Source organism: Rhinolophus sinicus, linkage group LG03 (assembly GCF_036562045.2).
Source record: "Rhinolophus sinicus isolate RSC01 linkage group LG03, ASM3656204v1, whole genome shotgun sequence".
Lineage (NCBI taxonomy): Eukaryota > Metazoa > Chordata > Mammalia > Chiroptera > Rhinolophidae > Rhinolophus > Rhinolophus sinicus.
Window position 1 is genome coordinate 173,837,452 of NC_133753.1, and position 25,364 is coordinate 173,862,815.

Sequence of the window (25,364 nt, forward strand, 5' to 3'; positions counted from 1 at the left end):
TCTCACTGTTAATTAAATTTTTCTTATCACTCCTCCCTTCTCATTTTCCACAATAAATATTTAATTCTATTCTCTATTCAATTTTTCTTTTTCTAGTATTTATTCTACCCATTCCTTTCATCTCCAGTACACAGTACCTTTTATTATTGTTCATATCTTTATTATATTTCACCTCTAAGAATTCCCTATAAAACAATCAACAAAACAATTTGCCTACTATCTATATGAGAGTGAGAAAATAAAGTTATTTTTTATTTAAACAGTTAATGTGAAGGAGGGATGCTTTCTGTAATTAAATAAGGCAGATTTATTATCAAGTTTTCAGTGACTATTATGAGACCAAATTCTGAAATTAACAAAAGATTTTTTTCCCCTTATTCAAAATGAAGGGATATTCCCACCTCCCCCAGATGATATTTATGATGGGATTGAAGAGGAAGATGCTGATGATGGGTAAGGAGAATCAGTGAATTGCCTTTTTGAAATTATTCTCTATACTGAAATTTAGTTTTGATTTCTAGTTAGAATGAAAAGCAGAAAATAGTGTTCTTTATTACCTTACCAAAAGTGATTTAAATATTAACAGCAGTAAACTGGGAAGTATAATTGCACTATACTTCAAATGAAGTGGTATATTATTTGGAAGAACCTCCATAACTATGTCAAAAGAAGTGAAATGAAAAGGGATAAAGAATTACAGGTGTTGTAGTTTGTTTGTTTTTTCCCCAAACTTTTCCCAATCATTCATTTATCAATCAATAATTTACTTTTACAACAATCTCTGGAGAGTTTATCAGTTGCATAGCTATCCTTTGTGTAATAATTTTACTTATAAGAAACCCAAGTAAATTGAGACTATATGCTACCTGGGGCAAAACCAGTACTGACTACTTAACCCTGTAGTTGTTTCAACTTTTGAAGTGGCATGTTTTAAAATTTAAGATCTATCAATTACTTAATTTTAACCATAAACTAAAACTAAATTGATGTTTAAGACTTAATCCTGACTTAGTTTGCTATTTTAAGAACCAAGAGAAATATCACTAACTAGTAGAAAAAAAACAATTTACCTATTACTTACCTTGTAGCAGCAGCATTCAAAGACCATGCCCTGTAAGTTTCACAGCATCGTCTTGTTGAATACAATGAGTAAATTACTGCCTGAGTGATCAATGCCGTACTAGGATAACAAACCTGAATATCCACTCAATGTCTTTATACTCCACCGACTATTCCATTCTGACCAATGCCTGCATGCTCCTAAGCTCCACACTACAGGTTGAAGAGAAGAGTAACACGTGGTCCTGGGGGATTTTGAAGATATTAAAGGGAAAAGATGACAAAAAGAAAAGTATACGAGAGAAAACTAAAGTCTCTGAGTCAGACAATAATGAAGGTTCATCGTAAGAGTCAACCAACCAAACCTAGTGCACAATAACTACTAATTTTAATTTAATCAAATGCTACTAATATTTTATAACCCATAACGAAATTCTGACAGGGTTAACCCATTTTAATATTATTTTCCATTAGTGATCTTTTATTCATTTATTGTCTCACCCTTAAACTCACACAAAGTATTTAAAAACTGTTATATGATTTAAAGATATATTTTGCTTTCCCTACAAACATGCACACATACACACACACACACACACACACGTGCACACTTACCCTCATTTATTCACACACACACTCTCCACTTAGTAGGACTTTATTTGACTGTAGCTTTACAAAAACTCTCAATACCACATTTTATTATATAACATTTTATATTGACTACTCAAAATATACATACTCTATTGAAAATTAATTTGCTAGAAATGAAGGACACAATCTGGAATTCCTTTTATCTAAGTATAGTATTTAAAATCTTTGTTACTGTCTTCCACTGTAGTGACATATAAATTCTATTTGAATCATAGATTTAGTCCTCTATTAAAATTACTCTGAATATCTTCAGTTTGTCTAAATAAAAATTAATGTATAAATTTTCTCTTTCCATCCCCAAATAATCCTTTAGTGTATGTTCCATACATATGAATTTGAAGAATCTCACTCATGTTAGCTGTTACATGATTAAACTCTCTTGTGAGACACTAAAACAACACTCAATAAACACTACACTTAAAATAGTAAGTAAACAAATCTTCTCTCGATGCAACATTCCTCAAGTATAGTCCTGATTTACAAATAAAAGCAGATTATTTTTTCTACTCCAGTTACACACAACCTATTCTGATTTTTAATCATTTGAATTAATGGCCTCTCACACTTGTGTATAACTATGCACCCTTCTTCCAGTGATGTGTGTGTGTGTGTGTGCACGCGCGCGCTTAAAGTTCTGAAAGTAATAAAAACATAGGTCTTTTTCTGTTGCAACTAAATGCCACCCAATCCTGATTTCAGATCACTTCTATTAATACACTCTTCCTGACTTGTTTCAGTGGGTATCCCTTTCTCATTCACCATTCTCCTGTTTTGGGATACATACGTACATATGGCGAAACATAGTCATATAAATATTCCTATGACCTTTGTTAATTTCAACGCTCCATTTCTATTTGTTGAGTCAAATAAATAGTTTTAGGCCTTAACTATGCCACAATGACTCCACAATATTGAATCCACTTAATCTACTTCGGTGTGATAATATGCCCAAACCTTATAGAACAAATCTAAAAACATTGGTCTAATGACTATGGGTAAAACAAACCACTAAATGTCTTGATTCTTGACTTTTTTGGCCAACATTGGAGTTCAAAGAAGTCTTGCTAAGTTCCAGATTGGTGGACAGAAACTGGGACTTAGTGGAGAAATGGAGAATGAGAAAGGAATGATAGTCAACATATTAATTAGCCTTTATAAACCTCCAGGCTTTTACTTATTCATGTCTTTCCTAAATAAAGGGCTCAAATTCTGTGTTTATATTGGTCTGATTGTAATCGTGTTCTCATTTTCTTTCCAGTTTCCCTTCTCCTCCTAAAGAACTGGGTAAGTAATAAAAACCAATTGTATATTTTATCTCATTTATTGTAGATGGGATACTGGGAAAGCATTGGATATAATCACTATATTTCAATAAAAGCCCTGACTCTCAAAATAAATTTCTTTTTTGTACAATTTCAATCTGCTTATTTTTTCACCTATGCTGAGCTAGACCTTTAAAATTTTTGTCTTAATTTACTTGAACAAAATAAAATGTTGTCTCTAAGAATATTTGAGGCATTCAAAACTTTGATTTATAAATAAATTGAAAGAGCAAACCAAACACAGAAATAATCTATTCTTTCAATCTGTTTATCTGACTTTGTTTTCAGTAATCAATTTGAAAATATGTCAGACACTAATTAAAATTTATCAATAAATAATGATGAGCTTGGACCTTAGTCTATAATTTTCAAAGTATGTTCAAGAAACTTAGCTTTACATGGGGTAGATATAAGAATCTAGCAAATGTGACCTAATTAAGTAAAAAATGTGTTTTTTGTTTTAATTTTCTTTTGTTATTGTGTGTTGTATGTGCATGCGCATGGGATAGTAATCTTTTCCTTATCTGGAAACCAATAATATGTCATTTTTCTACATATTTATTATGGATTCTTCATATAGCTGAGCAGGTTTTATACTGTGAAATTAATTAACCTTACAGGTGGGAGAGAGAACTCTATACATATATATAGGGCGAGAGGAATTTTTAAAGGAAATCAAATCCTTGCCACCACTAGACAGTATTTAAACTTTCTGTGATAATAATTCCTTAAAACATTTGTACTCTCATCAACTCATCTCTTCAAATTAATTTGCAGTAGAGCCTTATTAACAGGAAGGTTGGGAGGAGGAAAAGTAACTACAGATTGAAAAAGCTATTGAGCTAGTTAAAGTCATAGCAAGTTTTCTACCAATACTAACTCTCAATGCCTGCTAGTATCATAAATGTCTTGTTATTAGAAATATCCTTTCCATTTTAAGATGGTGCCATACCTAGTACTACGATAATGTAGAAGTTACTAAGGAATAGATCAGTGAGTAAAAGAAAATGATAGCTAGCTAGCTAGCTAGCTAGATAGATGATAGATAGGTAGAGATATATAAATAAAATCATATATATTATCACAGCACCCTAAATCCCATAAGAAGTAGAGATTGATTTCAGTCTCTACTGCCTACTACCAGTGACCAGTGATGTTGATTTGTTTGTCAGAAATCTACTAAACCTGCCATTTATCACACTTGTGAATCTTCAAATAATCTCAGTCACTGTCTAGGGATTTTTTTTCCCCCACTCATAATGATAGTTACAATCATGGTCAGTAGTTTTTTGAGGGAAATTTAACACAGGCATTCAGGGAGATAAGAATCTGTTCCCTTTAAGGAACAGACTATGCTTCCAGGAGAAATGTACAGAGACCACAGGAAAATGTACTACATTGTCCTTGAAATAATCTTTGTACTAAAAACATCATTGAATGCTCATATTAAAATTTAAACTAAAATGTTTCAACATTTGATATTTTGCTGTTTTTAGACATGGGAGAGGAGGTTTACGATGATGTGGAAGCCTCTGATTTCCCAGCTCCACCATCAGAGATAAGGTAATTAGCATGTTCTGATTGCAATGAAGTAGTGAAAATCAGACTCCTTAAGAAAATTCAACTAGAATAAAACTCCAGTGGGATGTGTATCTAGTGTGTGAGGTCGTGTTCACTCTGTCCTCTTCCTGTTCCCAGATCTAACTTTTCTGCCAGGTTTGTGAGTGGATAACCCCATCCTCCTCTTCCTTGTCTCTCCCCCCTTGGTTGCCCTCCCCAAGTCCCAGTGGTTCTACAACTTGTTCCCTTATCATCCTCTGCCCTGACACTCACTGATGTTTGCATTCATTCATTCATTCATTCATTTATTCATTCACTGGGAAAATATTTGAGAGCTTGATCACAACTGATCCCACTGATTCATCTCCCTTTACTTTCACCCTTTTCCTAAAACCATTTTGCCTTGAATACAGTTCTTAGTTTATATCTCAGCCTTCACCACCATGATCAAGCCACAAGAACATGTCTTCCACAAGAAGACTTTTTCCTTTTATGAAGAAGAACATGATTTGTTTTTTTTGTTTTGTTTTTATAAATTTTATTGGAGAATATTGGGGAACAGTGTGTTTCTCCAGGGCCCATCAGCTTCAAGTCATTGTCCTTTAACCTAGTTGTGGAGGGCGCAGCTCACTGCCCCATGTGGGAATCGAACCAGCAACCCTGTTGTTCAGAGCTCGCTCTCTAACCAACATCCAGCTGCCCCAGGATTTGTTTTTTAACAGGACTTTTAGTATGTCTCTTTTCCACGAAAGCATCAGTTTCTCGAAGATTCCATTCAAATTTAAAAAACAGAGTCAACAGAAAATAGTGACATTCTTCAGCTCACCTAAGGTTTCAATTTAATTTTAGGCTAAAATTGTAAGAAAATCTAAAAATAGTTAATATAAAAGGAGTACCTTTTGAAAACTCTTTTGAAATAGAAAACAACATGGTAGGATGTTTTTTTACCCAAATTATGTGAGACTATCTGATACATACTACGTAAAAAAGCAAGAAGACCTCTCTAGATTTTTCAAGAAAAAGCAAAGGTGAATAAAAAGATCTTGGACTTGATTAAAGGATGAAAGTAACAAATGGAATACAATAAGTGATGCCTTCTGAGTTGTACTAGTAAAAATGCACATGTGAACTCAAAAGATTATTTTTACCAAGGTTGCTAAGCTAATTTTATGGAATAAGAGATAGTATCAAGATGAAAGAGACCGAAAGGAAAATATGCTTTCATTTATATATGAAGATCAAGTTCTATAGGTAAAACAGCTAAGAAAGATAAAAAGAGAATCATTCTCCTTTCTCAGTTCTCCATGAAAGGAAAAATCTAATCTTTAGTAATACATTAAGTTCTAATATTGCTTACCATTGAGAAGTCGCTTCTATCCCTGACAGTTTTTAATGCATTTTTCTGTTTTATATTACTGTTGAAATGCTACTATTAATATATTGCATAAAATAGCTCTTCTAGGAACCCAGATTGACACATTGGCCCTTTTCTTTAAGCAAAATAAACCCCAGCTAATTAAACTTTATGTGATAGGTACTGTTTTTCAGAGTTTAAAATAATTTTATATTCTGTAACATAGCATTCAATTCTTCAGTAAATTATTTTCAAAAATAGCTTGTGGGGAATTTTTTGCTCTCATGTATATTCTGATAATTTCAAACTGCTAACGGGGGTCAACAATTTCACTTCTGCCCAGAGTACTGTAAGGCAGGCGACCCTCGGGGAGGAGGCAGAACCTTAGGCGGATATTGTGCTGTCTCATTGCACAGTGAATGAGCTACATTCTGAGGTTCAAAAATTAAGAATCAAATCTTTTAAATAGTTACAAACAAAACTTTAACTTTAGTAATCTGAGTAAAAGTTAATATCAGTGTTCAAAGTGATTCATTATTCACTAACATTCCGATCTTTTAAATTCCCTTGTGCAGAGATCCAGAGCATTTCCTTAGCATCCATATTTAACCCTAGCGAATGGTTCTGAACCTGGGTTGCAAATTAGTATCCCCGGGGAGCTTTTAAAATATGTATGTCATACCTAGAGCTCACTCAGTCTAATAAATTAGAATTTAAAATTAATTTAAATTTAATGTAATTAGAATTTCTAGGAATTGGGCAAGGGCAATGGTATCTTTTTAAAAGCTTCCCAGGTGATCCTATATGTGGCCAGGATGGAAAATCACTATCTTAGGCTTATTCACCTCTTATAACAATTGGCTTTAGTACAGTTGGTATCTATGAAATACCACCCTGGCTCCACTTTAAGTAGATACAAAAAAACTAACATGCAGATAAACCTTTTAAGCCACTTATTAAAAAGTATTCCTTTTTAAAAACCTTTTCAATGATATCGGCCAAACCATTTAGTTATCTAAGAAGGGATGAAAAATATAGGGGGTTTGAGAAAAGGTAGACTTATATGAAACCACTGATATTTAAACTATACCTCAGTGATTTAAAATTGTTCAACATAATAGATCATTTCCGTTTTAACTCATAATCTATATTCTTTTAAAGAATCTCTGCGTTATGAAATGTCATCATTACAATGATTGCAGTAAATTTCTAAAAAAAGGAATTTATTGAAAAAAAAATTTAACAAAAATTTGATATTATGAATAGTTTCTATTGTACACTATTCTTTTTATATTTTTGAAACTAAGTGTTATTTTATGTGTGTTCTACCATCCTAGTCAAGGATCCAAGGCCAAGACAGAAGAAAAAGACCTTAAGAAGCTAAAAAAGCAGGAAAAAGAAGAAAAAGACTTTAGGAAAAAATTTAAAGTACGTTATATTTAAATATCATACAAAGTTCAAAGCACTAATGAAAAGCTCCTATGATTTTTAATTTCCAAAATGTGTATTTTAAAAGTGTAATTATCAGTATCACAGTTATCCATCATAATTTCTTTATTTTCTACAAAATTTATTTTAGATTTAAATTTATTGCTATAACAAATTAAGCAAACTCATACATGCACAATATATATACTGAAATAATCATCTAAATTTAGCTGTCCTTTGAACCTTGATAAGAAGGTAATCTAAAAATAGAATGAATAAAATATATATAGTGTATCTATACAATGAAATACTATTCAGCCATGACAAAAGAAGAAAATCCTACCATTTGTGATAACATGGACGTATCTTGTGGGCATTGTTCTAAGTGAAATAAGTCAGACAGAGTAAGACAAATACTGTATAATCTCATTCAAATGTGGAAACTAAGAAAGCCAAACTCTTAGAAACATAGAAGAGAATGAGGGTTTACCAGAGGCTGGCAGAGGGTGGGGGATGTAGGGAGATGTTGTCAAAGGGTATACACTTTAAGTTATCAGATTAATCAGTTTTAGGGATTTCGTGTACAAGATGGTGATTATAGTTAGCAATACTGTATTATCCATTTGAAACTTGCTAAGAGAGTAAATCTTAAATGTTTTTACTACAAAAAGTAAATGGTAGTTATGTGAGGTGTTAGCAGTGTTAGCTAAATACAGTGGTAATAATTTTGCAATATATGAGAGTATCAAAGCAAAAATTAAATATTAATTTTTTTAATTTTCAAAATAGTTATTACATTAAGTTGGTGAGGTTATAAGTGACTTTCACCAAAAATGTTTTCTTTAGTGTCCTTATGTTATCTTTTGAAAACAAGGAACTGTTTATTTAGCAAAGAATTTCTTAATAAATCTGTCAGTATATGAATTACTTTAAAAAGAGTCGATAATCAATAATGGTGCTTTTTTTTTTATTTTTACAGTATGATGGTGAAATTAGAGTTCTATATTCAACCACAGTTGTACCCTCCTTAACTTCTAAAAAGTGGGGGAACAGAGATCTACAGGTAAAGCCTGGTGAATCTCTTGATGTTATACAAAGCACAGACGATACAAAAGTTCTCTGCAGGAACGAAGAAGGAAAATGTAAGTCATTGCTTACTCTACATAGATGGGGCCCTCCAGAATTTAACAACCAAACAAGTTTCAGTGATGACCCCTATTAACTCTTTTCACTCTATGCTTTGTGAATTGTGGAAAGCATTAAGAAACTGGAGATCTTGCTTGGTTGAAATCAATGCATTTTATTTTCATCTCTTTTCGTTTCTCACCTGCTGTATTTGGCACTGTGATGCCAAGGTAGTGCCAAATTAGTACTTCTCAAAATGTGGTCCCAAAGATCCCAGCATCAGAAGACCTATGTGTGTATATAGTTGCCTGGATCCACCCTTGACTTATAGAGTCGTGAGCTCCAGGGGTCAGATGGAATCTGTGATCATAACTTTTTCCCTAGCTTATTCTTATGTACACTAAAGTGAGAACCACTGTGCTAAAGTTGTGAGTGGAGCTTACTCTGGCCTGGTTTTGAAATTATATAGGATATGTCACACCTAGAATTTCCAGATTTCCTACCTCACAAATTCACTTGTTTTCATTACCTATTTTGACACACTAATATGACATATTATTCCAAATCAGTACAAGAGAGTTCCTAACATCTTTGACTCTATCAGCTATAATAGCAGACAGGTGGAAATGTTTTTTTTTGTCAAATTTTAAAAGGAAACTTATTTCACTTAAAGTCCAGGAAAGAGTAATTCAAAATTGTGTTGTCTTATATTTAAAATTGGATAGCCAACATGGCTGCCTACATCAGCTAGGTTAGTCTGCATTGAAAACATAAATTCTGAGTCAAATTCTAATGACAGGTAGGTGACTCAGGGACAGGAGCTTTAAGAACAAAACACAGTGACTCAAGGGTGGGGTAAATGGTTCTAAAGTTGTCGTGGAGGAGGTTTGGTTGGCTTTTAAAATGAGAAAATGGAATGTGGGTATAAAGGATAAAAAGCAGGGGGAGTGTAGTATTCAGACTTGAAGCTCACTGGAGATAATGTATAGATAGAGCTCCAGGAAACAAAGAAAAGTTCCTTTCAGGCTAGCATTTGTGAGGATGTGCCCCAAGGAATAGACTACAATGCAGAAAAAGTATGCACATCAAAAATATTAAAAAATAATAAAATGTTCAAAATATTTAAGTTATTAAGTAAGTTATGACAAATACACCAAATTGAATACTTTACATGATAATTATAATAAACCATGAGGAAGTTCTCATGACACAATAGTAAGAGAAAGAAGAAGCCTGTTTAATATGGGATAGAATTTACTGGCATGTTAAAAATTATGTACTGCCTCAAACTCCACCCTTTGGGACCAGAGACCAATGTCCCTGGTAACTGCTGTCAGTGTGGACACTGAGCTAGTTGTATATTCTAATGAAGAAGAAGGCCAGTTTTCTGAGAGGGTCATTTTCTCTGTGGCCTTGCTTCTAGATGGTCTTCAGTGTGTGTGTGAGTGTGTGTGTGTGTGTGTGTGTGTGTGTGAACAATTTTTTTTCCCTTTTATTTTCTTTAATTAAAGTTTATTGGGGTGACAATTGTTAGTAAAGTTACATAGATTTCAGGTGTACAATTCTGTATTACATCATCTATAAATCACATTGTGTAAAGGGATTAAATGCTTCATTCAAAAGACATCAGAGGGCTGAATGGATAAGAAAACAAAACCCTTAAAAATGCTGCCTACAACAGAATCACTGCAGATTGAAAGACGCACACAGGTAGAAAGTAAAGGGATGGAAAAAGATATTTCATGAAAATGGAAACAAAAAAAAAAGCTGGGCTAGCAATACTTATATTAGACAAAATAGACTTTAAAACAAAAACTATAACAAGAGACAAAGAAGAACCCAGTAATCCCACTTCTGGGTAATTATCTGAAGAAACCCAAAATGCTAGATATTTTTCCACCATGCCAAGTAATATGTTTACTTTCCTCTACTTTCCAAATTATTTCACATTTTTTACAGCAGAGAATTGTCCTAGTACTTGCATGGTCCTCTCCCCAGTGCACAAGCTTCAGCCACATCTTGCCCTTGGTATGGTGGAAGCAAATCTTGCCATGCTGTTCTGAGACTCCTGTCCCTAGCAATAAATCCCATCTAGAGCAATGCTCCTCAGCTTCAAAGTTCCTACACATCATATGGAGACTTGTTAAATATACAGATTCTAATTCAGTTGGTCTGAGGTGAGGTGTGGCATTCTGCATTTTACCAAGCTCTGAGGTAATTGATGCTGCTAATCCATGAAACACATTCTGAATAACAAGGATGTAGATGACGTAATCAACAAACATGTATGGATATAGATATAGGTGAGCAGGAATAGATACAGCACCAAAAACTGAAATTCAGCGGAGACTCCTATCTTCCTAGGAACCAGTGGACCTTAAAAATGAAGAAAACCAGTAGCCATTCAGGGATAATTTTGTAATCCACTATCATTTCCTATTTGGATATCAATAATTCTAAGTACTGAAGGGCTCCTGTCCTTTAGAATTTATCATCTTTTAAAAATGAAGGTGGAAACATTACAAAAAATTCTGGCAGATTACACTCAAGGATTCCATGTAACTTTTATCATTTTCTTCCCTGGTGCAGTCCCAACACACTTTTCAATTGCCAAGATCACTGATAGTTAGTTCAATTCTTAGGTGGTCTGGGAGGGTCAATCTCAAACAAGATGGAAACCAGATGATTATGTCAGCAGCATGTGTGTACCTATTGTTTTTTATTTAAAGACTTTCTTTGGGTTGGACTTTGTCTTAGTTTGGCTTCTCCATTTTAGAGGTGTGTCTGGGAAATACCTGTAGGCAAGTGAAGAAGTAGACAGGGAGGGGAAGACAGCCAATAAAGCTTTGTTCTCAACAAAGTTACCACTTGGATGACTGGATCTTAATCCAATTGGAGTGGCAGTTATCATATCCAGTGGGAAACAAATTGGGGTATTAATACATCAACTCTTGTCCATCAGGGGTTGAAGCCTACTCCTGGGCAGGTGGCAAGTCATTCAGGGTATTGAGAAAGTTGACGAAGAGAGTTCTGGAAGCCTGAGGAAAAAGCATTAAAAAAATAAAAATGCAAGTGCTATTAGTTGAAAGTTGAGCCAAAAGGCACTAAAGTGGTAAAGGTGAGGGTATATGGGGGCTCACCAGGAGCATCTGCTATTGCCTTTTGAATTAAGTATTATTCCAAGATTTCATTATTATGTCTTTTTTTAAATTTACTTTTATTTTTCCTGCTGCTTTTCTTAATTTTTTTAAACTTCCTGCTTATTCCTTCCTTGAACTGGATCCTTGATTTTCTTATTTTTCTGAATTTCTGATCTATTCCATACAGGCCTCTATAAAATTTGGGTTGATTTCTCATTGGATTTAACCCTCCCTCACCTGGATTATTGCAATAAACTTTCCAATAATATGTCTACCTTACACTCTCAGTTAATCCACTCACCACACTGTTACCTAAATATTATTTTTTAAAAAAACAAAGTCTTTACGCTAGTACATAACACCCTTTCTGATCTAGCCTCATCCTCAGCAACTATTTCCCATCTGCATCTGACACCCAGAATCACAAGCTACTTACTTGTCATTCCCTCAATAAATGATGTTTTTTCACCCTTCTATGCTATTTTATTCTGCTTGGAATGCTCGTAGTTGTCTGTTAAAAACAACTCAGTTGTCATCTAAAATTGGAGACATGTCCACTCCCCAGCCACCCCATCACAATTAAATTTCTCCCCTCCTCCACCATGCTATTACTTTTGTTGCTGTAATTGTCTTTATTTATTTATTTTTTTTACCAATGTTTTATTCTTATTAGACTCTAAGCTTGAAAGTAGCTTCAATGAAATGTTCTCAACATTCTACAGTGCCTGGCACCTTGTTTAGAGCTTGCTGCATTGAATTTGACAATTTGGAGATTGCAGTTGTATAACAAGATGAAAGTCTGACATACAGACACAGAAAAATGTCTGCTAAATAGTTTAACTGGTTAGAAAACAGAAGTTCTCTGTCTAGCCTTAGTAATGTGGTTCACTTCTTGTGTATCGTTTGGGAGACTCTAAATCTTTCAGTTCCTTATTTCTCTATTTTCTGATTAGCAGCAAAGGGATTTGATATCCAACACCATGGTGACTGAAACATGTTCCTTACTCTCCATTATTCTTTAATCCATCAAAGAAAAGAAAGCATAGCTTACTTAAACCTAAGGTTAGTAATGGAAGAAACTAGAGGCTAAAGCATTAACAATAATCCCTTCCCATTGTGAAGTGGAGTACAAGCCACTTTTACAGGCATTATCTCATTTGATCAAGTCTCACCCATTGACTTGTGAAGCACACATTGCAGAGGCACTGAGATCTTAAATATATATTCCTGGCACATTCCCAAATGTTTATAATTTCTCCCTACTATTTGCGCATATTCCACAATTCAATGTCTCATAAGCAGTGAGTTTTCCCACCTACTGTCACTTGAGAAAAATTTTCTACAAAAAATATAGAATGAGACATGAGCTGCATTATTTGTGGTTAAAATGTTCTCCATTTCCTTTGGACATCAAAGAAAGGGGGATTTTATAGGTGCTTTGGAGTTTCCCAAATCCAATTGATTATTTCTTTACTTAGGTAATTTTGTTTTCAATTTTAAAATACTACATACTCACTGAAGAAAAAAAATTTAAGTCAGAAATTTGAAAAGTCACCGTGATTTGAAGCCTCAGTAATAGGTAGGTAGGTAGATAGATAGATAGATAGATAGATAGATAGATAGATAGATAGATGATAGATGGATGGATGGATGGATGGATGGATGGATGGATGGATAGATAGATATAAAGAGAGAACATTTTCTAAAAATGGGACCATTATAATAATTTGTATTCAGTATTATACACTGAATTTTGGTTTTTCTTTCTATTATATTATGAGCATTTTCCCTTAAAATTGGACATTGTTCCATTTGCCTGGGTAAAACTATGCAATACAATTTTATGGTCTTTAAACTGCGTGAGGCCAAATTAAGTAAATTTAATTTTATTTCTAGACTTGCTCACAACAAATGAAATAAAAAGGAAATAATAAAAGCTGTCGTTTTTATAAAGTAAAATTTAAAAAATATTAGAATGAAGATATTTTTCGAAAGATTTTGTATTTCCTTAGTAATTTTATATTCACAACATCCCTCTGAAAGGTGAGTCATTAATCCTGGGACACTTGAGTACTGTAACAAGCGAATGTCTTGGGAGGAAATTAACTGGCACATATGGGTGTGTGTGGGGGTACTTTCTTAAGTAGCTCTACCCTGCCACACATTTCAAAACATTTGTTTCAAGCCGCTGTGTTCTGCTCTATGAACACAGAGATTTCCAAATAACAATTTCATACTATATGTGAGAATCCCTGGTGTGCCAGCACCTATAAATATTCCACTGCTAACTAAACATGGCAACCATTTACATGGTACAAAACCATGAGGTATTTTTTATTTATTTAATTTGTATGTTTCATTAACATTCCCTTTTCATGGATGTACATGGAACATGCAAGCAAAACAGTATTTATCTACTGCAAAAAAAGTTATCTCTAGAAACTATAATGGAGAGATTATACAAAAACTCATCGTAAGTCATTTGTTTTGACACTGTCATGAATCATGCTTTTAACTGGATAAAGTTTTAGTAGAGATTTATAAAGCTCTGAGATAGCAAAACCTATGCTGTATTAAAAGTCATTAACCCTGTAAAAATGCTATTTAGTAGTAATTTTATAGCTAATGAGCCTCAAATTATTATATCATTTCAGAGAATTAAAATCAAGCAGCACAATACCATCCCACACTTCATCATCTTGATACATTTCCTTAAATAATATTCACAATCTTGATGTTTATATATCACACACATAGAACAACAATGGAACATTCAATAAATGAGAAAGTGGAACTCGAACAGGCAAGATATAGGAGGAAATGTAATAGATGTTTGAGAATGTAAGAGCATATATTTTTTGTAATTAATTTTGTGAAGTTAGATAATTAAGCTGTATATCATGAGTTATTAACTTTGGTCATGTAAAAGACTGTTTTAGTGCTTAATTACAGTGCTCTATCTAATTCTACACAATTTTAGCATAGTTGAGTTTTTCAAAGTAGATTACCTAAAAGCACAGGAAAATAAAACCCTTTAATTTCCCAAAATGATGACTATATTCTTTTTGTTTTTATCTTTATTTCTTTTAATCTCCTAAAGGTTTAAAAAAAAAAAAAACAGAAATATATTTGATACTAAAATAATTCCAGTCCCTGGCAACACTTTATAATTTGTTATACATTTCTCTAATTTTCTATCTTTTAATTTTAGTTCAGAGATTTTATAAAGCCCCAACAACTCATGATGAGATTAATGCTCTTAGTAAAAGACTTAGTTCATATGTGTCATTATTTTTACATTATTAACGTAAAACATGAATATATCATGGGGACAATTACTAGTGTATTATTTTTTAATTCTCTTTAAGAGAAAATTCAAAACAAAAACAGAACCACCAATTTTAACTAATGAAAAAAAAAAAGCTGTTTTTGACTATTACTGTCTGTAGAGAACTCTTCACATTTTATTTTAGCCCCCAGGCATAAGTTCAGGGAAAGACAGATTTCAGTTATTGGAACCTGACACAAAATCCACAATTCGTTCAAATAGCTCATTATCTGCACCAATTTTCTCCTTTGAGAGAATTGAATTTGTTAGAGATAAACTTATCCCCCTTTAAAAATTATGTTAAATTGTGATGTATACCTTATTTTTTAAAGGCTGTTAACATGAAATGAATGAAAGAACTATGATATCAAAAGCTATCCCAGGATCATAGATATTCATTTCAGATGTTCTTAACATTAATAATTTTTGCTGCTTTTGCTTTGACTGAAGTAAAAAAAAAAAAGATATAAAATGGTCTAATTTTTCATACTGAGTAAAATATTACTTTACTGTTCTTTTATCATTTTGAAATATGTCTCATTACTTCCATACCCCAGGAATTCAAAGATAACCTTGATTCTTTTCCAAGTAGGATTCTTATAAACAATTTTCATTTAAAAGTGGTGAATTTCTTGATAAAATATTTTGAAGTTTTTTAACCTGGAATATTTCAAGTGAAAGTTCATTTCCTTAAGTTTTAATCTACAATTTCAGTTGTATGAGCCTAACTTTTTTAAAATATGGTTTTGCATGTTAAATCAACATCAATATGTTTCAGTACACTTATTATCACTTGTACTATCTTTACTTATGAGCTTCCTGGTTTGTAATTTTTTTACACATTTACTCTGATTGAGAATCAAAACTAGAGTAACGTGAACCAAAACCAATAGATTGACTCAGTGAAAGAAATGATTTAGAGACTGTATTGACAAGGCAATAAATGGTACTGATCTTAAGCATACAACAGAGTTTAGGCAGTAACATAAAATTAATAATTCCAAAGGTTAGTAATATTAATTAGATGTTAGCAGACATTTTCTCAAGAAAAATAGTCCATATGTTTTCCTAGGAGTATTTAACTATGAGAGACAAACATAAGGTGCTCAAAAATGTTTTTTTTGGTTTTTTTGCATAAAATATGATCTATTTCCTACCTAACGGGAATTACTAGAAGCCTTGATGTGTGTTCTTCTAATAATGATTTGTTCTCTGAAAGATGAAAATGCAAATATTGACACTGCATCAAATGGCAAAAGCAATTGAGAAAGCTATTCCACACAGAATATGAGAGAACTATTTAGAGACCATTTACAATGCATACTCACTCCTCCAAGTAGCCACCAGATTGTTGGCATCTGAAAGCAGTTCTAACTCTGCTCAATATAATAAAATTTGAAGAGTTAAGTCTTAGATATGATGATATTTAAAATACCTACCTATGAACTACTTTTGTGATTGAAGAAACTGCACTTAATAAATTCTCCCTAAAACTGGGTCACGTGGGTAAAACCTTGAGGTAATAGATTAAAATTTGAAAGAAGCTATAGCTTAGAGAACAAAAAACATTTTCTCACTGGAGGGATGAAGAAAAATTTTAAAAGGACTAAAAGAGACATGTAGGAGAGAAAGAAAAGTAGGAGAAAAAAGGAGAAGAAAGATAGGAGAGTAAAGTGCCCACAAGAAAAATGAAGATAAATACAATTACTCAATGGGTTATATTATATTATATCATTAATTATCCTGTTCTATTTCAGTTTATTAAAAGAAATAGTAAAGATATTTCAAGTTGATACTATTAATAAAATTTATTTCCTTTTTCTTTCATAGATGGTTATGTCCTTCGGAGTTACTTGGCCGACAAGTAAGCCCATTTTCTACTGCTATACTTGTAAAAAAGAATTTTTGCTTTAAGAAAGAGTCTTAATATCATTTAAATAATACAATCTACTGAACTATCATAAATGAATTTTAGAACAATATCCTAATATCAATATGGTGGTACCCATAATAAAGTTAAAGTTTTTATAAAGTGTCATTATTAAATAGACAAGAAGCTCTTCTCATTCATGATTATACAGTCATAGTTTTATATATTCATTGGAGGCAGACACTGCAAACATTGGAGATAGATCAAAGTCACTAACACTTTCATTAATACTTTGCATTTCACTTGCTGTTTAAGGTAGTTGGTTGAATTGAATTAATCAGGGACCAATAAGTAGGTCTACACAGTAGGTGCTAATATCTCCTGTTAACAGTTTATAGTTTAACCCCTAGTTGAGGGCGTTTCTTTACTCACACCAAGCATAATAGAGTATTAAGTTGCCTTTTCCGAAGCATGCCAGAAAAAAAGATAGCAGTCAATGATTCTTCTAGTCTTATGAATAAGAAAGACATTGTCACAGTCTGGTGTTAGTGTGCTATCGAGTCCCCCAAAACATTATAAGGTTCTGTTCCAAGTTAACCACTGCAAGAAATGAGCTCCATTATGAAATCAGGACACACACCAATACAAATAGTTACAGAATTCAGCATAATAAAAAAATAAAATCAAGGAGGATTTACAAACTGTATCCATGAACAACCTGATACCAGTCAGAAAGAGACAAATCAATGTTAAATGCTCTGTCTGCAAACTAGTATAGAGTAAAAAGAAAAATAATCATAATACTTTTATTTTCCCCAGAGCATTAATCATGGTGGTAGCCATGGGACTTTTCAATAGGTTCTAGTCTATGAAAGATACAAATTTCAAGGAAAGAATAAGTGGCAGATAAAAATACCTCTTCATCAGTGATTATTAAGGATGATTAAGAGAGAATTTAGAAATTGTGCTCTCTACGTAATTATTGGTTTCCCACCTATGAAAGCGAATACTTCATAAATGTTTATTGAATGAATAATAGGAAAATCTGTCTTCTTTGCATTTCTATCAGATTTCCCATTAGCCAAACCCTCCCTCAATCTTAAAGAAAGGATCCAAACAGAATACACAGGGAACTCACAGCATCTGCTATAGTTGGCAGCAATTTGAAGGGCCTGCTGCTGTTTCCATGATAAAGGCACAGAGATAGTCCAGTAATCAAAAGTGGGTCTGGTCTGAGTAACAGTCATCTTACATTTACGAACTGTGAAACTGTTTTCTACGTTTCAAGGCTATATTAATATTTATAATACTTTCTATTTTAATTACTTGTATATCATTTTCTCCTTTATTAGATTATAAGCTTCTTGAAATCAAAGCTTCTCTTACTCATATTTATATCTCCTGGTACATAGGAGGCATTTGGTATGTACATAGAATAGAATATTGCAGACTCAGGGCCAGGTAAAACTAGGTAAAATGTGTAAAAATAGCCAGAACTATTATTATGAATGCTGCCTATAACCATAAATTTTTTAGAATTACATAACATAAGAATCACCATACTAACCATATCTTGGCTACTTATTTTATAATTAATATTTATATTTTTTATAATTAATTTTTAAAAATTGTAATTAAAGACATACAAAAATGATGCACCCATTTCCTATGTCAAATGTTATTATATTTCATTCAACGTTTGAAGTTTAAGTGAAAGTATAACTCTGATAGATATAAATAATGCATTGCAATTTTGGATTAGAGCCCCCAGTGGAATATTACACCATGATTTTTCAGTTTGTTTAGTTCAGCCCTTCTTACCAAGCTCAGCTGTGTAGTAGGCTCACAGTTAGGTCTAAAGGTGAGTGAGGCATGGTCTGTGCTCTTGAGGCACGTTCCCATTATTCTATATCTATGATAATCAGAATTAGTTGAGGGTTTTTGTTGTTGTTTTTTTGTGTGTTTTTTGTTTTGTTTTGTTTTTAGAATGAAACAGAGGATTAGATTAAGCCAATGGAAAGAGATGCAAATGAATATGAAATTTCTTCCCACTTATAAATGCATAACATGTAACGTCTCACCCTTAAATGTTTTGTCATATAAAATCATATCACTAAGTTTTTAATCTATTGTTTTAATGTTAAGAAGACATTTTCTTCAAAAATAAAAATTATTTTCTACATTTACAGTGATGGAGAGATCTATGATGATATTGCTGATGGTAAGTCTCCAATGACACCCACTACAGAAGACAGGAACAGTCAATTTACTGTTCTTACAAATACTAAAAATAGTTTGCTGTATTAATTAGAGCCTTCCTATCTGATCAGAATTTGAATCACTTGCAAATGTTAGGAAAGATAAATGTCCTGAAATAATGAGAAACAATTTATTTTTGCACATGACTAGAAATCAAGGAAGAATCTCTTATTTATTTTCTTTGAAAATAGAAGTATTAAAATATTTGGTCAATTTTTAATTATACTATGAATCTTAATAAGAAATGCTTTTATCCACCAAAAAAATGGTAATTGGCCAATAAGTAGGTACTTATTTCATAACTTAATAATGCTCACTACTATTCTATAAGCATTGTATATTTCTAAATTATGATCTAAAAAATTAACCTCAACTGACATGAAGCATAATGTTAATCATTTTGCCTTTTAGTCTCCTTTGAAACTTATGATTCAACCTCACTCAAAATGACTACCAAAAAGCATATTTAATTCAATGCCAAATAAAATAAGATAACCCAAAGTCATTTTGATAGAGAATAAATTTGTCCGGAAACTTTTTTGGAATTGTATACTGAGCAATAAAAGTTAAATATGTATGTGGCCTTCATAAAGTGAGCTAATTCTATTTTTTAAAATCCTAAACCAGAAAAGTATGAATCACCCATATTTCCAACCTTGGAACTGTATTTAAATTTGCATTTTTTTTCTTTCAGGTTGCATCTATGACAATGACTAGCTCTCAGCTTTGGTCATTCTGCAATGTTCATTTGATGCCAATATGAAGTCTGGGTTTTAATTGGCATGTGTTATTGGGTATCATTGAAAATGAATGTACAAAACTACTTATTATCATTTGTTATAAAGTTCTGATTATCTTTATGAAGTTTTGAAATTTTGGACATAGAAAATGACCTCTCTGCTTAATGGACGTCTTGGAAGACTACATCAATGAGATGTAAGAACTATTAAATATCCCATTTTCTGACTCAGCTACAATTATTAAGGCGCTTCTTTTAGATCATCAAAAGACAATCCCTCTTCTAAAAAAAATCATTTGAGAAGAAATGACTGTGTTGTCTAAAGAAATATAAAGAAGAACAATAAAGAAATATGAAGAAGGAAATTTTAAAACATCCCACAAGAAGAAAACTATTGTTTGCACCTCTAAACTGTGATTTTATATTATATTCTCTATTCAAATTATTTGTCTTTAAAAAGGCAGAGCTGTCTTCTATGTTGCTGGTGAGTTAAATATTTTCAAAAATTACAATAGTAACAGAACTTTTGTATAAAGTTTGTCCCTCTTTGTTAATTGTGAATATGTGTTAATTATTTGATAAGGATGTATGCATTTTGGGATGCACACATGAGATTAAAACTATAGAAGAGTCTAAAATGTTATATTTTTGCAGATTCATATGCTAACAGTATAATTCTGTATTCTGTTTAAAGTACTATTGTAACTAGAGTATAAATGAATGCGGACTACACTAAAATTATGCAAAATGGAATTTGGACTTTTATGGCACTTCTTCACTATGAAGACTTTTAAAAAGATTTTTGTTTCTGTTTTTGTTTTTCAATTACCTCTATGGAGCTTTTTTTTAAAAAACAACTTTACTGGAAAGTTGACCAGCAGAGGAAGTACAAATTAAAGCCTGGTGTTTGTATTAGGGTTTCTATTCATACATACTCTTTCCTAAAGCAACCCAACAGCAAAATGTGAATCATCTGGGTCTCAAATGCTAAGAACACTAAACACCATGATACAAAATACAAAACCCAGCACCCAAGAAAACAGCTTCTGAAGAGTGGCCCCACTGAATTGAAATAATTTCAAATAATTGCAAAGGAACTCAAAGACTTCATATGGGTAAAGTGGGATTTCCATTAGTTGCATTGAAGTTTGAAAATAGATCCTCAACTTCTATTGCTCAATTTACAGATTCTGGAAGTCTGAGGCCCCCCATATTAGAAGCCATTAATCTCAAAGACCTCCAGCAATTATGAAATACTTTGATGTCTACTTTTTGATAAAGAAACTAGTATATGCTCACATGATGAATTTATTTTAATACCAGAGAACATTACATGTTCCAAAATGTTTTTTGTTTGTTAAATTTGGTAACAAATATGCATAATTCGCTGACAGTACATTTCCAGTAATGTTTTTTTCTGATTGAAAATAGTATAAATTCAATAGAGTATGAGTTTTTAAATTTCAAATTGGATCAAGAGAATATTTTAGAGTTTTGGTTTATACAGCAAGAAACAGACATAGATGCCTATGAAGGATTTATGTAATAGATAACCATCTTAATATAACATAAATATTTGAAGTGTTAATTTTAATATACTAAATATTTCTGTTATAGTTTTATGTGTGGAATTCTGTCATGTGAGAAGAGCAACAAATAAATAATACCTTCAGCAAATAAGTTTGCCTCCAACTTCATCAAGAAATCGAGGCCATCCTCCTTTCTCTCCCAGAACTTGACGCCAATCTACAGGAGTTTTTCTCTGAGCTCATCCTTATCTCTTTTTGCTTCAGCCTCAGAGGATGGGGTACCTCTTGTTCAAGACCAAACCTTCCATCAGTGCCCCTGATACTTTGCCTTCCTATTTTGTGGTAGAAATTGAGATAATCAAGTGCGATTTCCTTCAACTACCAACAATGTTCACCCTTAACCCATACTCAGAGAATAAGATGTCACTCTTCAGATTCAAAGCCACAACTTTTGTCCCATTTCTTCTTCTTGCCTGCTCTGTAGCCTTCTTTCTCCACAATTAATTCATTTTCTTTCCCTTTCTCAATCTCCCAATCTCTCTCTCTCTCTCTCTCTCTCTCTCTCTCTCTCTCTCTCTCTCTCTCTCTCTCTCTCTCTCTCCCCGTTACTCCCCATCCATCTTTTCCTCCCTCCTTTTCTTTATCTTTAATTTCTCCCATTATGTAGATTTCCTCCTTTAGGCTTAAAAATATACTGAAGTCTTTTCCATTCAAAAAACAGCAGGAAAACTTGCATTGAATTCAGATACCTGTCCAACTATAGCCCATTTCTACCTAGCTTTTCTAATCCCATTGTCTTAAAATTGTAAGGTACGTGTGGCAACCAGGAGAATGTGACTCACAGACCCACACTACAGGGAGTTTAATTCACCAAAGACCCCAGCTTCTGCACTCTGAAATCCATCACCACAGTTGTGCCAACACCAGGCCTCCCCCAACTGCTCCTCTGTAGCCAATGACTGGGCCTGAGAGGCCCATGCCTGAAAGATACAGAGGCCCTCAGGTGGCAAGCTTTGGTTTGAGGACTCCCAACAGCCTTGGTAAACCTTCCTTATCCTGCATAGCACTCTGAGATACTATTACAGAACCATCCTTACCTTCACTGGGGTCAGACCAGCATTGCTCTCTGATGGCTCTCCCAGCCTTCCCCGGCTCCCTCCCCATGTTCTCTCACACATGTATTTTTCTCAGAAAAAAAAAAAAAAAGTATTGCTTTTCACTCCATCTGGTGTCTTGCTTTCCAAAGGATCCGACCCGAACACAGTACAGCTGAGAATTTGTAGAAGTACACATCTTGCTCCTCAGATCAATTGAATCATATTGAAATCTAACCACAGTGTGGTAGGATTCTGCAATTAGCAAAAAAGAGAAAAAAAATAGTCATTGTCGAAGATTATGTTGTAATATCCAAAGGCTCAAATCTACTGTTTTCCATGTTAATATTAATGGCTACTTTTCCTTCTGGGGAAGGAATTTTTGAATCAATTTTTAATTATATTTAATACAAGTGTAGTGCTTAGCCACTAAACATCTTCGTGAACTGGATAAGAACCTTGGAAGTAAATGCTACCCTTCAGAGTTATCTTCCTTCAGGACAAAATGGCCAACCTTTTTACCCCTATCTTGCTCGTAACCATATGTGGGCCACCCTGGGAAGAGCATGACCTTGTGCCAGATGACTGAAGCTGAGGCAAACCCTGAAGGAGCAGACAGCTAAAGGTGGTCTGCAGACCACACTCCCCTCAACAGGGGATTTAGCAGCATGCAGCAATTTCCCCTTCCTTAAAAGGGGTCTGGCAGTCAATGTCCACAAATGGATTAAGAGGTAAAAAATTGAGACAGACATTATGGACACCCCTTTCTAGAAATTTTACCATAAAAATGAGAAACACTAGAAACAAGATATAAGTAATAGCCAGGTGGAAAAATAAAGTGAAGAAAGGTCTTTTTTATTTTGTTTTGAGAAATTGTTTTCTAAGAAAAGTCTTGAGCTTATTCAAAAGTTAATGAGAAGGATCTAGTTGAGAAGGAAAGATAAAAATATAAGAGAGATGAGGGATAGCCAAAGATTTAAATTTTTTGAAAAGACAGAAGTTTGGATAGAAATAAACCACAAATTACAATTTTTTTCCTAACACTTTATTTCTTTTTACATTTGTGAAATGCTAAGTATTGTTCTCGACACATGATAAGGACTCAAATATTACCACATTATTATTATTATTATTATTATTATTATTATTATGCTCATTTTAAAGTATTTGCTGATGCTGCTTATATTGTCAAAATTATGTCACATATTTAAGGGTTTATTTAGTGACTGTGTACGTCATTTCTTCTGCCTCCTACTTAAGATTACCAGCTAAATTATGTAACCTTAAACAAGAGTCTAAAACTTGCTAAGACTCAGGATCTTCAATTAGAAAATGTGAAAGTATTTATTTTACAGGGTGTATATGCTTAAGCATTTAGTACAGTGTCTGATACCTACTAACTATTATTATCATTTGCCTGCTTGCTAGTTTGCTATTATACATTTTGAACATGGCCGTGCAATTGAATCCTATTGATAGCTTACTTCAATGGTGGTAAACTTGTTCTGAGTCCTAGTTATTTGCCAGCTGATATTTGAGCATAATATAGAAACACTTAAGATTAAACACAATAAAAATAAAATAATAACAAATAAATACAGTATCTGGGCCAGGTCCAGTTCCTACATCTGAGCATTAGGTTACAGTGTGGCACATCTTTTTTCATTTTTTATTTCCTGCCTTTATACTCTAGGGAGAAAGTCATCATTAGTTATAAATATAGATACAGATATTGACAGATATAGATATAGATATGAGTATATAGGTATATATATGGAAAGAGACACACACCAAGGTATATTTTGTTTGCATATTAAATACAGTAATATTTTTATAAGAAAAAATCTATATATATACGTATATATACGTGTATATATACATATATATGTGTATATATACATATATATATACTTTCTCAATTTTCTTGAAGGATTTGGACTGCTATCTTTTCTTGCTCACTTTTGATAGAGACATTAGTAGAGAAATGGCTCTTTCCTATAAGAAACATGACAGTGCCAATATGATGATAAATGGCAAGTGATATTTCGCTTTGGTGTAGGGATAATAGAGAATGGTGGGAGACTGTGGCAAACAGTAAGCTATAAGCTCTGTCCACAGGAATAAGTGGCTAATTATGCTGACTATTTTCTATTTGGCCTTCCAGATTCCTCTCTCCAACCTCCTCCATCCTGCTCTGTGCCCCTCAAGACTAGCCTTCATGCACTGCCTCAAGAGGCTCCCTTGACTTACAGCTTCCAGTTTCATTTGGCCAATGAGGAGTAATAGCAGGCAGTCAGAGGGACATGAGAGTGAGGTATTTATTCCTCCAGTTTTCTCTCTGGAGCATCATCATGAGCTGGCTGTGTACTTCACCCAAGGTCACGCCTCTGTCAGACAGGCTTCTCCACCTTACGCTGACTCTGGGTCCCAGGTCTTTTTCTTCTCTCTTCAAGATTGCAACCACTCCCTGAGGTTACCATCTCCAGAGAACTGATCTTTACATTTTGATTTCCCTACACATTGTCCGCACATTTGTAAACCGTCCCTTTATGAAACCTTTCTCAAATTTCCCAACTTGAATTTGCAGTTTGTTTCCCATCTGGGCCCTAATGATAATTATGACTCAACTTTGATGGATTGTAAGTCCACTGTTGATAGAGTCTCCAATTTTTCAAAAGAAGCTGGATATCAATTCCGACTTTTTTAAAACTGTCGATTTGATTTTTCTTAAATGCACTATTCAGACCAAACAAATTATCTCTGTATGACAGATTCGACCCAGGCAGTCTGCAACATCAGCCATTTATGATGGGAAATTAATCAGATGAAGCACAGGCTACTCTGTAGCTGTCCAACTTGCCAATAATGAGGAATCTTTTTGTGTGGGTGAGTGATGGACAAAATTT

The 25,364-nt window shown here is 33.3% G+C and overlaps 1 protein-coding gene across 5 annotated transcripts in view; it reads left to right on the top strand.

The window, feature by feature from the left end:
• Positions 1 to 21,512, top strand: part of FYB1 (FYN binding protein 1) — a 157,450-nt gene extending 135,938 nt beyond the window's left edge. For 4 of the 5 annotated variants that reach the window (XM_019737305.2, XM_019737301.2, XM_074328975.1 and 1 more), the window contains 9 exons: positions 390 to 453; positions 1,266 to 1,403; positions 2,969 to 2,994; positions 4,529 to 4,595; positions 7,284 to 7,374; positions 8,354 to 8,516; positions 16,798 to 16,831; positions 19,027 to 19,058; positions 19,791 to 21,512. In XM_019737305.2, the coding sequence (XP_019592864.2) occupies positions 390 to 453; positions 1,266 to 1,403; positions 2,969 to 2,994; positions 4,529 to 4,595; positions 7,284 to 7,374; positions 8,354 to 8,516; positions 16,798 to 16,831; positions 19,027 to 19,058; positions 19,791 to 19,813 (638 nt within the window). In that variant the 3' untranslated portion in view covers positions 19,814 to 21,512. The remainder of the gene's footprint in view (positions 1 to 389; positions 454 to 1,265; positions 1,404 to 2,968; positions 2,995 to 4,528; positions 4,596 to 7,283; positions 7,375 to 8,353; positions 8,517 to 16,797; positions 16,832 to 19,026; positions 19,059 to 19,790) is intronic. The other variant, XM_074328976.1, reaches the window with a different exon arrangement.
• The last annotated feature ends 3,852 nt before the right edge of the window (positions 21,513 to 25,364 follow it).